This window comes from Protopterus annectens, chromosome 5.part0 (genome assembly GCF_019279795.1).
Source record: "Protopterus annectens isolate FY-2018-M chromosome 5.part0, PAN1.0, whole genome shotgun sequence".
Classification (NCBI taxonomy): Eukaryota; Metazoa; Chordata; order Ceratodontiformes; family Protopteridae; genus Protopterus; species Protopterus annectens.
Window position 1 is genome coordinate 1811631206 of NC_056735.1, and position 19148 is coordinate 1811650353.

At 34.6% G+C, this 19148-nt stretch overlaps 1 protein-coding gene across 3 annotated transcripts in view; it reads left to right on the top strand.

The window, feature by feature from the left end:
• The window catches only part of SENP7 (SUMO specific peptidase 7), a 2310641-nt gene that overhangs the window by 1607836 nt on the left and 683657 nt on the right, over positions 1-19148 (top strand). For all 3 annotated transcript variants that reach the window (XM_044071599.1, XM_044071598.1, XM_044071600.1), the window contains exon 15: positions 18103-18236. In XM_044071599.1, the coding sequence (XP_043927534.1) occupies positions 18103-18236 (134 nt within the window). The remainder of the gene's footprint in view (positions 1-18102; positions 18237-19148) is intronic.

Below are 19148 nucleotides of genomic sequence, written 5' to 3' on the forward strand. Positions count from 1 at the left end.
TGGTAATATTGTGAGGGATCAGGTATATAGGACGTCATGGTATAATCCCAGTCAGGATGGTTTTGAGGCAGATGTTAGGGATTTACATGAGAGGTTTAAGAGCAGGGAATATCAGACATCTGATATGGAGAGAGGATTGGCAGACCTCATTAATTTGAGGGAACAAGCTGCTGCACCTTTTTTCTCTGAGACTGTAGTGCACCATGATGGTCCCTCCCAGGGTGTTCTGGCAGGGAGTAGAAACAATGGTTTCAGAGTGCCCTTATATTATACTAAGAATGTAGGTAGGTTGAAGGATGTGATTAGATCACACTGGGCTGTGTTAACACTGGATCCGAATGTGAGGGAAATTGTGGGTGCTGCCCCAGGTTTTGTCTATAAGAATAGATCGAATCTAAAGAAATTGCTATGTTATCCTGTTATGGATGGTGGAGGTGATAGGGTTGCTGGTACTGTACCCTGTGGTAGTTGCAACTATTGTTGCTCCATAGACACTGATTTCCATTTCTATCACCCTGTCTATGGCACTAACCATGAAGTTAGAGTTCATGCAAACTGTGAATCTACACATGTTGTTTATTTGGCCTCCTGTGGAGTCTGTGCTGCATTTTATGTAGGCAAGATGGACAGGAGGCTGAGGGACAGAATAAGGGAACATCTCTACCAGATCAGGATTCATTCCACTGTCAATGCTTTGTCCAAACATGTTTTGTCTAATGATTCCACACACTTTTTTTCGTTTTAAAGTACTAGAGCTTACACACACTAGTTTTAGGGGGGGGGGTGAGGGGGTAGAGTTGAGAGTATTGAATCTAAATAGATTGCTAGACTTAGAGCAGATGTTTTTCCTGGACTGAATGAGAAAGTACCATTGAGACCTTTCTTGAAGTCCAGGAGATTGAAGCGATATGTATGACTGTGCCTTTTATATATATTAAGAGAGTATTTTTATGAGATGATTTATTGTTAGTGTTGTGCAATTAGTATGACATTATGTAGTTTTTTTGTTTTTATACATCTCTATTCATGTTTTATGAGTGTTTTCATCTATGTTGTATACCATGATAGTTGTACTGTGCCTTTAATGGTTTATCTGTTTTTTGCGCCTTTTTTTGCCATATAAGGGTGTACAAGAGGGGGGTTCTTTTGGTCTGAAGAAGCCTATCCAGGTGAAAGCGCTTACCACGTCTTCTGTTTGTATCACAATAAGTCAGAATTTTAAAGTTCATGAAGCAGCATTTTTTTCAGCTTTGTTTCCTGCATTTTGATTAGTGCTGTGTTTACTGCCTGCATCGCTAATGTGCCTTTTATGTTGGTTTAGAAGATCCTGTTAATACCTTTTGGACTTTGTTGTGTACTTGGGAGCCATGCATATGTCTTACAGTTTTCTTTTGTAAATCACTTTTCTAATAATTTTAAGCCTTCTGTGATTGATTTTTACAGTTATCATGCAATATTTTATATGCCCTACTAATTATCACATTTTTAACAGCAACTTCTGCTCTCGATTCAACTAAAAACTCCACCAGAACAGGTCTTTCACTTAAAATTCCCATATCCCATTTACTTTGATTATACTCTGGTATCAGTCCCCAGTAAGGAGGGCAGTTTCTAGTCTGCAGTCCAAAATATCTTCTTGGCCTAATCCCACTCTGTTATGTTTCCCTCTCTAGTAATTTGCTCCCATTACTTTGGTTCCTTTGCCAGTTGTCTCCTGTATATTCTAACCCCTTTTGCTATTTTCCGTATCTCCTACTTGCAGTCAACCCTATTGGTAAAATCTCCTTTTTAGTGTTAGCTAAGCTCTTAGGATACTTTCTGCTAAGTTATGAAAATAATATTCTGTATGGCGGTTGTTATTCTTCTTAAAGATCTGTATCCAGAATCCCCCTCTCTCTCATTATTTCATGACCTTCCCTCTGCTTTCATCATCATCTCTTTCCATTTTGAATTGTAACCTCCTGCTTTGTGTTGTGTATATGAGCCTTAATTGCGTAGCTCTAAAATATCCCTTGAAATCAGGTAATCCTAAACCACCTTGTTCTGTTGGAAGGATCAACTTATCCCACTTAATATTTGACCTCTTTCCCTCTCAGGTAAATTCCGTGAATTCTTTAATAATTGTCCACAACTTCTCCTCGGGTTGATAAAAGCATGGCTGACCCATATACAAGACTAATGGGACTAAAAACATTTTCACTGCTTGTATCTTATTATCCATATCCATAAATAAGAGTTTCAGTTTCTCAATTTTTGTATTTTCTTTTGTTTAGTCTCTTTCCACATATCCTTAGCTGCCATAACAGAAGCATTTTTAATACATACTCCTAAATACTTCATCTTATCATGCCCCCATAAATATGGGTATTGCTGAACCAATTTGTGTATGGGTACTTAATTTACGGCTATAGCCTTTGTTTTATGTTCATTAATTTTATATCTTGAAAAGATTTGAAACTGTCACAAAATGTTCCACAACACTAAGTTGTCCTTTTCAGGTACAAAATAATGTCAGCTGCAAATAAAGCCAACTTTTCTTGTTTCTGTTGTTCAAACACAGCTTATCGGAGAGGAACCCTCACATTTTAATTCTGACCCATGATCCTTCATCTATCCTTCTAATTAAAATTGTTATTGTGTCAGGGAATGCAAATGCTTCTAATGCCCTACTCATAAAATCCCAGCTTAGCATGTCAAATGATTTCCCTGCATCAAGAACCACCAACAGCAGAGTATTTTCTTACGTTCTGTTTCCCTGTGGATCATCATTGTTCTATTAATGTTGTCACATGTTTGCCTCCCCTCCACAAAACCACACTGATCTGCATCTGTCAATTTTGGCAACACCTTTGCCATTCGTTTAGCTGGTATAGACATAACACAGTTTATAATAGTCGTTTAAAATTAAAGTGGGTCTATATGAAGCTAGGTCTGTGAAGGATCTTTGCCTTCTTTAGTTAACACAGCCACCACAGCTTTCTTCCAAGGTGTTGGTGCTTTCCCACCATTTAAAATACTGTTAAACAAAATCTTCCAGATCTTTATCACTTTCTTCCCTCCTAATTTCTGAACTTTCACAGAAATACCATCTTTTCCTGAAGATTGATTATACATCACTTTTTTTTTATTTCATCACCTCCTATCTTACCTCTACCTCTGACTTTGGCATATTTAAGTATTTCATAAATATTTCCATTTGTACTCTTTCTTGATTTCCACATTTCTCTGCTTTATATGAATTTTCATAAAATTTCCAGAATATCTCTAAAACCTCTGGTTATTTGTCTTGTTATACATTCCTTAAGTTTGGTGGCAGCCCTTTCAATTTTCTGTTGCCAGGTCATTGTCCTAAAACATTTGTGCTCTGGAGTTATCAAAAATAGTTGCTTAACTGCAGTCTTTCTAAACTCATGCATATTATCATATACTCCGTTATTTCTTCTTTAGCACTCTGCATTTCTTCCTCCTCTTGTTCTGAGAAATTCCTCTTATTCTGCAATGCTTTAACCTTTGTCAGCCTTTCTGTTACTTCTTAACCACATCTTTTTCTCTTGTATTTGATACTATTGTTCAACTCCATTTTTGTTTTGTCCCATTCACTAGCAGTAACTTTTGAAGGTATTTTTACCTTCCCTGATATCTCTCAGATATTTTCCACTACCTATTCCTTAAATTTGTCCCATTCACTAGCAGTAACTTTTGAAGGTATTTTTACCTTCCCTGATATCTCTCAGATATTTTCCACTACCTATTCCTTAAATTCTTCTGTTTTTAACAGGTAGACGAGAAAGCACCATTATCTTATTTTTACTTCATTACCCTGCATTTAATCGTAGTTTTTATTGGTGCATGATCAGAAATAGTTATTGGATGTCTGTCAAAGCTTTCACTTAAATACACAAGTTCCTGTGAAAATTTTCTGTCTAGTCTAGCACAGTTATTGTACCTTGGGGAGTAATATGTAAATTCTGGCTGACTTCCTACTACTGAATTCACATATTCCATACCAGATATTTTCATACATTTCTTCAGAAATCTACCCTCATTTGTTGCATTGTCCCTGATACATCCTCATTATTGCAAATCAAATCCTATTCCCCACCTATAAATAATAATCATGCTCAACGCTAGTTATTTCTCCCCAAATTTTCTTAAGATTCATAATAGCAGCTTTCAGTGGAATGTAAATACATGTCACTGAAATCCTCCTCCCTGTCCAGTAGTCCCTTAGTACCACAAATCTACTGTTTTGTCTTTTTTTCCCACTCACCTATAACCATTGGAGCCCCTCTATTATTAGTATAATTATCCCTTTTCCTGTGCTCCTGATATTCTGCTGAATATCCTTTTCTGAAAATCCTCTCTTTGTTAAATTCACGTGCTCATTTCTTTCCATACTTCTTCTCCTGCAGCATTGCTGTTTACACTTTGCATTTCTTAATATAATTCAATCTTCTTTCCTTTTTATCTGCATCTGTAAGGGCGTTCACATTCCAGGATAATGTGGACAATGTGGCCATCATGATTCTTTATTTGAAGAAAGGGGTTATAGGTCAGACAGGTTGGAAAATACTGCTAGACAGATTCTTTCTAAAAGCACGAATATGTTCCCTCCTCTTCTGAAAGTTACCTCCACCTCTGTGAAGAATCTTATTTCCCATCTAGAAGAAAGACTTTTATGAACAGTTTAGTCTGTAATTTAGATATCACAGTGGATAATTTAGATATCAAGAAGGTTATTACAGATAAACTAGAGTATTTTGGAGGGTAATTCAGAATTTTCATGTTGTAGAAAACTGTCCTTATTTTGTATACAAGAAAAGTATTAATATTAAAAGTTTATTACAGGAAGACACTACCAGTATTAACCCTAACACAAGCTTTTTAAGGTTAACAAAAGGGATGTATAAAACTGCACTATATGCAAATATGTTTTAGAAGGAACGTTTATTAATTTAGACCATATTAATTACACTATACCAATACCAGGGACTTTTAATTGTAGTTCTAGTGGATTAGTGTGTATTCGTATCTGTTCAGGATGCAGTGCTTTGTATGTAGGGATGACTAGTAGAAGTGTAAGAGAAGGAATGAGAAAGCATGTTTATGCTATAAAGAAAGAAAGACAATAAGAGTTCCCTATATAAACATTCCACTGAGTGTGAGCATTTAAAAAAAATTTAATTTCTTTTTTCAGTTTTGGAACCTGTTTGTAAAGATATAAAGGGTGGTGATAACAAAAATACAGTTGAACAAAAGGAAACATTGTGGCAATTAAGGCTAGGGGATGACAAAATGCCTGGATTAAATGATTTAATTAATATCAAATGTTTTCTTAAAAACAAGGTAAGAAAGATTTTAGATATATAAATTAATTATTATAGAGGGTTAATAGTGTTTTCTGATTATATATGTTTTTAAATAGAAGTGTTTATTTTCTTTAATATTTACAGATTGTTATTGGATAATTTCATGTGACTGAAATTAGAAGATTTGGTTATTAGTTTTTATAAAGGTGTTTTTTTTATTATTGGTACATTGCTCTAAAGAAGTCTGTTTGTGACAAGATGAAAGCGAAGAATAAAGTTGATACACTAATCCTATCTGGTTTGTCCCTATGCTGCATTTATAAGTGTTTTTTTAATGTGATTCTTTCTACCACTTAGGGTGTTTTTAATGTTTCTTTCCTTTTTATCTGTATCTCTAATGCTGTTCACATTCCAGGATAATATGGAAAATTTAGCAATCATGATAAAAAGCTATTGTTTCCTACCTTTTATACATGACAATTTTTTTGAATGTGTATTTTCATCTTTTGTGTTAAATGCATATACTAACGTTTGGTGGGTAGATTTGTACAGTTGTTTCTTTTCATCCCCTTTTGAACCTATGTCACCTTTTCAAGACTTTGTTTTAATGAAAACACTCAAGAAACTAAATACAAAACATCCTCATCCCCTATTACCTTGGAAGAAAACATACAAAACTATATTCATCTTAAAAACAGGAAGTTTAACCCTGCAAAAGGGAGCAGTTGCCCCAAATTGACGGCTGCACCTACATGCATTATCTAACCTAAACTACTTATGCTAAAGCGCATGCTACAGCATGTCTTCCCACTTACACTGAACTGCTTGCCATTATACATTTAATATTTGCATTTCCCCCAGCAAACAATGCTCAGAATCTCAAGATTAACTGCTTGCACCAGCAGACATCTTGTCCCATGTAAATGTACTCGGCAATTAGTCTTTCTAAACTTCACTAAGAAAAGATTGCACAGCTGCCCTCCGCTGCAGACATCTAAACTCCACTGACTACACACTAAACAAAACTGTTTTACTGTGTATAACATGTAACTTACATAAAGATATGTTTTATTCAAATACTAGTAAGAACAAAAAAAATTGTTTTACTTAGTTAATTCCCCTTTTAGTGGCCTTCTAATCATTAATGATATAAAGTGGGGTGTATGTGTTCAGTCCACCCACAAGTAAAACAAAGTCAACAAAAGTCTAGTATTTTTCAGCCACATTTTCTTGCAAAACCATATTTCACAAATGTGATTAGATGCTTTATAGTTTTCCACTTATTCAGTAATTTCAGAGTTGCTGGTCTTCCTCCTGCTCACCTCCATCTCTTAAGACCAGGCTCTGGTTCAAGTCCAAGGTACTGCTGATTCTTCTAGTCAACTTTTGTGCGTTATTCTGTCTCTCTCTCTCTCAAGCATTTTCCTTTGTAACATTGGAAAAGATTTCACTGGCAAAGTCTCTCCATGAAACTTGGCATAAAAAGAATGAGAAGCAGAGTCCCCTTCTACTTGCTGACTTATTTTTGTTGGATAAACTTTATTTCTTCCTTTGCCTGGTTCTACATCAAAAAATGACTTTGATCCTCCAGGAAAAAAACACTTTGAAGACAGCTGCATACAACAGCTTAAATCTCACACCTCACTCTTGACATTCCTTGATTGCTAGGTTAAATTTGCTTCTCTTCCCGTATACCATTTGTATATATATATATATATATATATATATATATCTATATATATATATATATATATATATATATATATATATATATATATGCATCCTATCTTATTTTTTATTTAGAGATTTTAATTGTCTATATGTGCTTGATTTTATATAAATGCATATATATATATATATATATATATATATATATATATACACAAATGGTATAGGGGGAAATGTACATATTTTATTATTGCTGTGAGTAGCTCTTTAAGGGGCTTTCAAAGGCATCAGTGATGTCATCATGCTATTACACACGTTCATGGGAAATTTAGTGTCGAGAGAGTTGAAAATGTGAGTAATGTTCTTATTGGTTTACTCTGTTTTAAAATAAATATTTAATATTGTTTCTAGCATTTTGTATTTATAATGGTCTGAAGAAGCCATCGTTGTAATGGTGAAAGCACTTACCAATTTGTATAAATGTTAAAGTTTTTCATTTTATGGTAGCTGTGCATCATGCTTCCTATTACAGGGTTTTGCTTTTACTTGTTATTTTATTTGTCGGAGACACATTTGCCCATGGTGTAATTTGTCTGATGTATTTATTTCAGATAACAGAATGTTTGTAGATCTAGTAACAGATGTTTTATACCTAGAGTTTATGTCTGAAAATTGTTTACTTGACTATGTGTAAATTTTGTAGATCTTTCTATATAGAAAATCAAATCGCTGTTTCAAAGGCAGGATCTTGGAGCATTTAAAAGATACTCATATGAGTGACACTGTTAGTGCTTTAGCTAAGAGTATTAGTGAATTTGCAACACACAGTTTTTGTTTTATGGTTTTACAACAGTTGAATTTCACCCCTAGAGGAGGTAATTTAGTAAATCAAGTTGGATTAATGGAATTCAACTAGATCATCTCTGTGCAAGCCTGTAGACCACCAGGGCACAATACATCTGTTTCTTAAAAACCTCCCCTCAAGGCAAGGAAATTGCTGCATTAGTTGAAGTTCTTTATTGTTTGATTATAACTGTTTTATTTAAAGAAACTTTTTATTTGTGTTTTTATGGTCTGATGAAGTGTAGAGGACTGCATGAAAGAGCTAACCTGTTTTTATTTGTTGGAATAAATAAGCCTTTGTTTTAAGCTGCAGCTGTGGATGGTTGGTTAGATTTTTATGTATTTGTTTCTACAATCTGTTCCTTTCAGTTTCCCTGGTACAGTAGAAAATCTCAGTTTTTCTCTGCACACTGTGTTTTCTAGCTCTAAAGGCAAAGAGGATGGTGAGGAGGTAGAGAAAGATTTAGAAGTTAGTGATGAAGATGTAAACAGGAAAATGGTGAAAGAAAAAATAATTCTGTTGGAAGAAGCAGAGTGAAAGGTAAGAAAAGGAAGATTAAAGGAAGACACTTAAAAGAAAAAAGTAAAGAAAATGGGTAATGGGTAGTGTAAATTGAAAAGGGAAATGATGTTCTTTAAGGAAAATGAAAGTAACAACATCAGAATTATTTCAGTAAATGTAAGTTTTAAAAATATTTTAAGAAGGATAGGGATTTTAGAATGGTGTAACGCGTTTGATGTAGATGTAATTGCACTGGAAGACATAAGATTCTTAAATGAAAGACTGCAAGTAGAAAAAATATGGGGTGGAAATAGAATATGGAATTTGGGAAGTGAACGTTCAGGAATAGCAGTGTAATGTAGGAGAGCAGGAATATATCAGATGTAACACTAGTAAGAATGGGAAGAGTAACTATTATTGATTTAAGATGGCAATTAAAAGTATATAGAGCTATAGCTTTATACACTTATGTTATTTGTAAAGAAAGGGAAAATTTATGTCAACAGATATTAGATTCCATAGTAGTCAACATGAATATTATTATAAGGGATTTTAACTGTGATTTAAGTGGTAAAAAAAGGAAAGGACATAAGGAAAATGGTAGAAGTTATGAAATGTGGTAAACTGGTTAGGCGGAGTCGAATATTCTGGGCATATAGAAGAGGTATCCTTAAATCTGAAATTGGTTACTTTATAATACCTGAAGAAATAAGTGTAGCAGAAGGAGACGCAGATGTAACAGGATTCACAGATAATTTAGCAATTTAGATGGAGATGAATGAAAATAAAGAATATATAAAAAATAGGAAATGGAATAAAAAGAATAAGTGAAAAGAATGGAATGAAAAAGAAAAGGAGAAATTATGCATTTATGAAGAGTTCATGTTGCTATGAAGGCATTTTTTTTTAATTGGTCAGAATGGTGGATTACGTTTAAAAGAAAATATATATATTTTTTACAGAAGAAAAAGATATTTAGAAATGTATGAAAATGCTTTTGAAAATTTATAAAAGAATGATAGAGTATTATAACAAAGAAAAAGAATTCTACTAAACAAATTATGAAAAAATTAAGAATTTATTATATAAACAAAGATATATTACAAGGAAACAAGGAAAACATGCCAGTATACTTTAGTAAGATTGTGGAAGAAGATAGCATAATGAGAGAAATGAAAAATAAGAAGGGAGAGGTATAAAGAAAACAAAAAGATTATGGAAACTGTAGTTCATTATGTGGAAGAAATGTTTAAAAAAAAAAAAAAGAATGTAATAAATTATGGAAACTAGAAAAAAAATCAGATTGAGTAAATAAAGTATTTGAAAAAGATTACCGTGTATGAGTTAGGGCTTAGACAGGTATTACCATGTATAAGTTTGTGCTTAGACAGGTAAGTATCGATTCAGAAGTGGGAGCAGATGAGATGGGATATGAAATGTATAAAAATTTAATGGAATGGCGAAAAGAATATTTGTTACATGTTTTGAGTGAATGGTTAAATGGAGGTTTTCACTACAAAGAATTGTGTAGTGGAATATTAAAACTCAGATGGAAAAAAAGGTGAAAAAGAAGATATAAAAATTAGAGACCAGTAGTATTAAGTAATACAGATTATAAGAAATTTATTAAGGTAATTCAAACTAAGACTGGAAAATAAGATGTCAAATATAATGGAAGAAAATGTATGTGGTATAAATGGAGAGGGATGTCAAGAATTGTTAATGATACAGAAATTGGGGATGATGTTTTAAATAGAAGAAATGACGTCAAGCCTGTGGTAGGTGATATTAATAAAGCTTTTGATATGAAAGCTCATAAGGCATTGCAGGAATTAATACAGGCATATAATTTTAGTAAGAAAATTAAAGTTTGTATGACAGGGTATAGCAATAATAAAAATTCTAGTAAATAGCTGATTATGTAAAGGCATAATGATGAATAATGGGATAAGACAAGGTTGTCCTATGAGTGGTATCTTTGCTTTAGTTATGAATATGGTAGTAAGTAAGGTGAATTGTAAAATGGAAATGCAAAGTATGTAATGCAAACAGGTGTTGACATTCCAGTTCTGATTTATGCAGGTGATATAATAACTAAAATAGACTATGGATGAAAGAATCCATATTTGTGTAGTAGATTGTTTACAATAAATGCAGTGGTTATAAAACGTTTAGAAACCCCTGTTAAAATGCCAGGTATTTTCCGATATAAAAAAATGAGACCGCAGTAAATCATTTCAAAACTTTTTTCACCTTTAATGTGACCTATAACCTTTACAATTCAATTGAAAAACAAACAAATCTGTTAGGAGAAAAATATAAAAAATAAAAAAAAAATGTACAATAAGCTGATTGCATAAATGTGCACACCCTTGTACTAATTCTTTGTTGAAGCACCTTTTGATTTAATTACAGCATTGTCTTTTTAGGTAGGAGTCTATCAGCATGGCACATCTTGACTTGGCAATATTTGCAAAAGCACTCCAAATCTGTCAGATTGCGAGGGCATCTTTTGTGCACAGCCCTCTTCGGGTCACCCCACAGATTTTCTATTGGATTTAGGTCTGGGCTCTGGCTGGGCCATTCAAAAACTTTAATTTTCTTTTGGTGAAGCCATTCTTTTCTTGATTTGGATGTATGCGTAGGGTCATTGTCGTGTTGAAAGTTGAAATTCCTTTTCATCTTTAGCTTTCTAGCAGATGCCTGAAGGTTTTGGGTTAAAAGTGACTGGTAGTTGGAACTGTTCATAATTGCCTCCACATTGACTAAAGCCCCAGTTCCAGCTGAAGAAAAGCAACCCTGAAGCATGATACTGCCACTGCCATGCTTCACCATGGGGATGGTGTTCTTTTGGTGATGCGAAGTGTTGTTCTTGGGCCAAATGTACCTTTTGGAATTGTGGCCAAAAAGTTCAACCTTGGTCTCATCAGACCATAACACATTTTCCCACATACTTTTAGGAGCCTTGTTGTATTGTTTTGCAAATTTTAGCCAGGCCTCAATGTTTTTCTGTGTAAGAAAAGGCTTCCGTCTTGCAACCCTACCCTACAGCCCAGACATATGGAGAATAGGGGAGATTGTTGTCACATGTAGTACACAACCAGTATTTGCCAGAAATTCCTGCAGCTCCTTCATTGTTGCTCTAGATCTCTTGGCAGCCTCTCTGACCAGTTTTCGTTTGGTCTTTTCATCAATTTTGGAGGGATGTCTAGTTTTTTGCAACGTCACTGTTGTCCCATATTGTCTCCATTTTTTTGATAACTGTCTTCATTGTGTTCCATGGTATATCCAATGCTGTGGAAACTTTTTTGTACCCTTCTCCTGACTTATACCTTTCAACAATGAGATCCCTTTGATGCTTTGTAAGCTGTCTGCGAACCATGGCTTTTGCTGTAGCAGGCAACTAAGTAAATGTCAGGAAAATCCTACTAGGACAGCTGAACTTTATTTGGGGTTCATCAGAGTCTCTTTAATTGATGGCAGGTGTATACCCAAGAAGCCTGAATGTTGTAATTAAATCAAAAAGTGATTCAACTAAGTATTAGTTTAAGGGTTTGCACACACAACAGAGCATTAGTTTAAGGGTGTGCACACTTATGCAACCAGCGTATTGTACTTTTTTATTTTTTATATTTTTCCCCCTAACAGATTTATTTGTTTTTCAATTGAATTGTACAGGTTATAGGTCACATTAAAGGTGGGAAAAGTTTTGAAATGATTTATTGTGGTCTCATTTTTTTATATCACAAAAACCTGGCATTTTAACAGGGGTGTGTAAACTTTTTATATACACTGTAGGTACAACATTAAATAAGGTTAAAAATAAATGTTTGGGAGATAAGATAGAGAGGTGGAATGCAATTTACATTGAAAAAAGTTGTGTGTTGGGAATTCATTTTGGTGATAAAGTAGTAAGTAGAACACAGTGAGAAAAAAATTTTTAAAGAAATTTGTTTTTTATGGAAAACATACAGATTATCTTATAAAAAAGCTAATTTGATAAATTCAACAATAATGGGAAAGATAGTGTATTTATCAATTATAAAACTCAGAACCAAAAAAAGAGAGAGAGAACCTTGGGTCTAAAGATTCACTGAACCAAGACAAAACCCAAGTAACACCCAGTGAGCAAGGAGAATGAAAAAGCTTCCAAGTTCATTCAGAAAACCTTGCAACTCCAAAACATACAGAAATTAATTAATTTGTAAAGTTAAGTGCTTTTCTCCCATTAACATGCATGGACTTCATCGGAACTGATAAAAAAAACTGTTCTTGCAAATATTTAAATCATAGTAACAGGAAATCATGTGACTAGAGCAGCAAATAAAGATATCTCACTTAATGTATACTAATAATTTGTGTTACGACAATGCCAAAAAACACACACAAAATAATATAAATACATTAAAACAAATTGTATTTAAAATGAAGATTGTCACAGTTTTGCAGCACGTAATTTTGACATACTGCTTATTGCTAAAACATCATTTAATCCCATATAAACACTTGCATCAAGCCTAAGCTGCCATAATAATTCACAATATTGCAGTCTTTAAGATCCACCTCTCATATTTTGTATTACCCATTCTAGTACAAAAAAATAAATAAATAAAACTACTTTTGCTGCTTACATTGTAAGATATAAAATAACTAAAAATGCAAAACTCACTATCAAAGTAGCAAAATGCAAAAAGCACAAAATGTAGATAAATCAGATTGCTACTCCACGGCTACTGGTTTCAAAAAGCAAGAGTTATACTTTTGTTAAATCTTTTATTAAAAGACCATTTTCACTTATAAAATCTGCATAAACTGCCCCAGCAGCTTATAGAGTATAGAAATAGCTTGTACGAAGGCGTGTGCACCATACTCATCAAATTAGTAAGTTGTAAAAACCGCTTCTATAGAGGCATATGCACCGTCTCCAAAGCGTTCTTTGACGTGCAGTTAAATCGCTCCTGGAAACACAGTGAAATCAGTGGTGGTTAACTGCCATAGTAAAAGCTTTTAAGAGAAATATGCTCTTGTGTGAAAGATACAGTTGGATAAAGTAATTGTTGCACTAATGGCTTGCGATACTGCCAAAACCCACAGTTTGTTTCCAATATTCTGGTACAACTAAATGTACCAGACAGTATAACAGTTGCCAAAGCTCACTTCCATGTGGCAAATGCAAAAAGATAAATTCAAAAAGCGTTCTCACATAGCGACATTTCTTGAATAATAGCAGAAATTCACTATGCACCTTCAGCGTTAGTAATTCAAACAAAATAAATGCTACAGGTACGCCAATCACTAAGAAACAGTTGCCAAAACTCACTGTCCATTCTCTAAGCTCCTCAATCAGCAGAAAGTGAATTCCAATGCCGCTAGTTCACATTCACAGGGCTGGCAGGTACGCCAATGAGCAGGTGAAAAACACTGAAATTCACAATATACTTTTAGCGTTGCTGTATCCCTCAAAGAAAAAGCAAGGGAATTGCCAACAAATCCTTAATATTCCAAGGCTGGATAATACCACAAAAGTTGTAAAACATCAAGATATCCATCCCAAATATATGTACGATAAGCGCTTTTGGTAAAACCTTCATCAGATCGTGATGACTAGGGACTCCATTAACTAAATTTATAGGCTTGAAAGAGCCAATAAAAAGTCTTAAAAGAGACAACTCCTTCTCCATGCAAATCTACAGCCTATCAAGGTGGAATATTGCTAACACACCTTCTATTTATCCAGTGGTAGGTCTCCTTGCCTTTAATGATGGCTTCAGAGGAACAACCGCATTCAACTCAGGAGGGCAATCAGCCCGCAAGTTTAATATCCATTTAGTTTTACATAATTATTTTTGTGTATTAATACTAAGTGCTTATTCATTCATTCTCTAATGATCTCATTTCTCACTTTCTGGGCTATGGGGAGGGGGGGTCAGAGCCTGTCATGGCATTAACTGGACACAAGACAAAGAAACTAATCTACTATATGATAAACTGTTGAAAGGCATGCACACACATTTTTGGACAAATGTAAGGACTGCTAATTCATCTTTGATATATGTTCTGAGATATGGAAGTAAACTGGAGTAGTTTACACATGCACCTTTATGGCATGCATACCTGTGAGCAGTTTAGAAAATCAGTTTCATGTACTTGTTGGCTTTGAGATTAGGAAAAAAACAGAGCATTCAGCAAAAATGATCTTCAAATGGGGAGGGCCCACACATAAGGCACCCGAGCTGTGAAATGGAAAAAAAAGAGCTTTGTGTTCACAGTGATAACTACTGCTGTACTGTGCCACTCTTACTGTACACACCGGAAGCTTTCCCTTCTGCAGCTGGATTATGTCTGTTATAGTTAAGCTGGTTAATAAGTACATCTATGTATGCATGTGTTATTCGTTTTATTTTAATTTTAGGAATATGACTTTACCAAACGTCATCTCATGGCCTGTGTCATAGCCATAATATTAGCAGATGTTTGTTTCATAACCCAAGATGTTTGAGGCATTGTGCTTCTATTGCTTTCATTTTGGATCTTCCCAGTAAGGAGCACTTATGTGGGTGCTAGAAGACACTTGTCTATATATATTGATGACCCCGATTATATACTTTTGTAGTCCGTTTCTATTAGTCTAGGCTAAAACTATCAAGGGGAACAAGAAACATTTTTCCACTGCTGCCAACTTTGTGTTCCCTGTATTAATATCCAGTTTCTTCAATTGTGGAAGTGCAACATAATTCCTGTTCTACAGTATTGAAATTGTTTGGGTAACAGCATTTCCCAGTTTTTAATTGTTTATTTTTAAAGTTGCTGTAACTTTATGGGTGTTAAAGGGTGATTTGTGCAATCTAAGAGCTGAAAATGGTGGTAAATGCATATATTTGAATTAAAACAGAATGAAGGATGCATTATACAAATCACGATGCAACACTTGGTCACTGTATGCCAGTGCTTTAAATAATTGGTTCTTCTAGTAAGTGGTCTTTGTCTCAAATGCTGTGATATTTTAACTGGATTTGTATATAAACTATTGATGTGGATGATGTTTCAGTCACTTGTAAACTTGAGTAAGTAGAACTATATCCCTTGCAAGCATGGTTTTAAAAATGTCATTATCTGCAAAATTGTTTGATATGTTATCTCTTAACTGCTGGAGAGAGTAGTTAATGTTACCTTACCCCTAATAATAATAATTCATCAGGGTGCACCTGCTGCATAAGCCTTTTTATTTAGAATCTGCTAAATGGTAAGGGCTTCTGTTGCTGTACTTTTTAGACTATCCCTATTTTTTAACACCTTTATTAATATCACTTAAGGCATATGAACACATATATCATTAGAAAAAAAGGCAAACCATATTAACATTTTTTCCATTTACACAGTATATGTCACATGTATACTTTTTTAAGTAGCGATCTTTTAGTCCAACTTTACATTGACTGCTCTTAGTTTTTAACCATCAAGCCACCGGCCAGTCTGCCACTTTTGACCCCCTTTGCTCTATTTAGTTGCAGTAGCATTATAAGTCTTCCTCTTGGAAATGAATGTCCCCTCTCAACAAGACCTTCCTTTTCATAGAGAATTCACCTTTCAAAGCCTAGTATGTTTTACAGCTAGTATTAAAGTGCAGGAGATGGGAGGCCGGCAAGCTATCATCTTTGGTTGTTTTTTTTTTCTCATGTTTGCTTCACCCTTCCTTGTTTTCTCAGCGGGTACATTGCCACTTGTATTACTAGACCTAGCAGTGGGATGTGTATTGCAGCTCACCATCATCCCTAAAAGGAGTGTGCAGACACAATGATAGGCCCATAACCTCATTCCCTTCCATTGGAGCTCTGGAAGTTTTCACTGTTACTTCCAGTGAGCAGAGCCTAAGCTTTTTGATCGGATCAAATTATGTCATTGTATTTCAAACAAATATTTGTATATCTGGATCCATACAGATTAATAAAAAAATGTAAAAAAAATGTGGAGCTTTTCTCCCCGGGCCTCTGCTGAAAATGGACCTACTTCCAGTCGGACACTCCCGGTCAACAAATATAAATAAATAAATGTCATACTGTCCAGCACAAGCTAATTTTATAGTGGTAGTATTCTTTAGGTTCTATGTCTTAAACTGGATTATAAGTCAAAGTAAACACAGTAACCATTAAGTCTGTATTATTTTATAAACTAATTACTACTTCTCAGTAATTACTGAAGTTACACACATACTGTCAGCAGCATTTTGTTCAAGTTGAGAGCTTTTATACAAGGTTAAGGAGTTCTGTCTGTGCTACTTGGTTGAGATATTTACAAAAAGAAATTTATGACAATATAAGTAAATATTATATAAACAATTTGTATCTCTTTACCTGCACTGACAGATGTTAAATATCACTATAATTGTGTTTACCGTTGTGTAAGCTGTAAAATAAGATCTTTTGATACTTTGTATATAGATGGTTTTGGAATTACAGATGCAAATATGAACAAGAAATGTTTGATGCCTAGAGGCATCAGTAGGATGTAACTACAGAAACACCTGGAGGTGTCATCTAGCTGTAAGGAGATAATAGTGTGCCTCCATTGCACAAGACTCTGGCTGGCTGAACTCCAGGTGCTATTAAGACATTTTCCTCAGCAGTGCCCTCTCACTGCTGTCTCTTTCTTGCCTTTTTCTCCATTACTTTGGCTCACTATTTGAACCTGAGTAACTTGGGACAAATTCATGGCTTTATTTCTCTGTACCACAAATTGGCACTCTTTTCTTCTGTTTTTTTTTTTCAGGTCACTATTCTTGCAAGACTTTATAGTAGTTGAGCAGCACAGGTGCTATGGAAATTGGACCCCATACCTGTATTTTTATCTGCAGAATGTTACTATCAATTGTCCTTTATCCCAGATGTAACTGTTTCTGGTTCTGTGGTCTCTTCCACTATGCTTCAGTATTTATTAAACACTTTTATTGAATTATCACTTAAAATACAGGCAAACATACATTAATAGAAAAGAAAACAAATAATATTAGCATTTTTCTATTTTATGTATATTATACATTGCATGTTTCTTTCTTTAGAACTATCATCAGTCCAGCATTACATAAATTGTTCAGTTCCTGCCTTCCCTTAAACTTCATTCCTCCCCTTGAATATTATTATGCATGTTTTGTTCATACAGTTTCCATTCATTTATATGTAATTCATGCCTTCCCTTTTCTAAAGACCACTCTTTCAGTTCTTTTATCAGTTTTACAATATTCAACACTACAAATACAGTTGGATTAGACTTTGTGCTTTTTTGGCAGTCAACAGAATTAAACTTAACAAGGCCTTATTATGTTTAGGGAGTTCAGCCATTTGCTCACACAGTATTCCTGACAAGAATATTTATGTGTGGATTTTTTAAAATCTGCTGTCTTATTGCACACTCAAAACATATTACTGCACTTCAGTCTTGCAGCAATTTGAATACAATTGTTTAGAATTAAGCCATCAGACTAATAATGAGAAAAAAAATATTCCAGAAAATGTGAAAGTTGCAGAGAACATCATGACTTTACTCTTGTAGGTCTGGAAGCAGTAGTCCTCCTCCTCTCCATAACCCTCTCCTCACTTGAACTGTGAAGATCACAGATTAGTAAGAGCATGTGAAGAATCAGGAACTTAGCTGTGTACAGTTTACCATTACAAACATCTGTGTTACATTTTTATTTAGAAATTGCTGAGATGCATTAAGAATTATTACATAAGTATGTGTTTTATTAGTTAAGTTGGTACTCTTTCTTCCTTTTTGCTTTACCAGGAAAACCTTTGCAGTAGCACAGAACCAGAGTACACTGTTAATCATCAGCGAGTAGGAAATCATTATGCTGTTTCTCTTGTTCCAAAGTGTGATCAACAGAGCAGCACAGTTCAAAACAGTGCACCAGTTCAAAGGTAAGTGTTGGAAGATAAAATTATGACTGGTTAAGAGCAGGTGTTTATTCTTTGATGCAATATAGTGTCTTAGCCTCACTGTGGTGCTTTTTTGCTATGTAATTTAAAAATGTTTGAGCTTTGTCACAGAGGTTTGAAATTACCACCAGGGAAGTAAATAATGTGGGAAGAAATTGCCAGGGAATTGTTATGGCTAGGTTTGTATAGGCCCTAGGGCCGATAGCCTACTACCAACCTATGAACCTGTGTTCATAATGCTGAATGCCTGCTGTACCATACATTGGTAATGGAGTTTTCTGTGCAATGAATGGTGAAAATTCAGGAAAATAAGAATAAGCCTCTGCAATATCACTGAAGGTCCTTAGGAAACATAAGAGAAACACAGCAGACAAAATATCCACATTCAGATCTGAAGAAGGCTATTATGCTGAAAGTGCTTATCCATTTTCTCTGCTTAAGCTGCACCTTATTTTCTTTTGTTTTTATGGTTTTCATGTTGTTTTAGTAAAAGGATTTTAGCTCCGTTGTGGTCCATTGTGGATATTTTGTTTGCTAAGATTCAAGAAAAGGTGGCAGGGACAGTTACGAGATTTGATCAGATGAATGCACATTTTACTGGGCAGACAGAAAAACACCAAAAGTTTAATTTAAGGGTCTATAGCGTTTTGCTGGAAGATGAGAAAAGTGATTTGCTGGACTATCTGAAAACTAAAATGAAAGAATGCAGACTTGATGGGGTGCTGAAGCTATGGCTCTATGACCACTCCAACGCTGATAGCTTCTGCACTGGTTGGATCAGAGAAGATGCCAGAATTGATGAAGACCACAGATTCAGATACATCTTGGACAATCTTGGTAGTTTTGAATGTGACACCTCTGAAACTGGGGGACATATCAGAGAAGGAGCAGCAT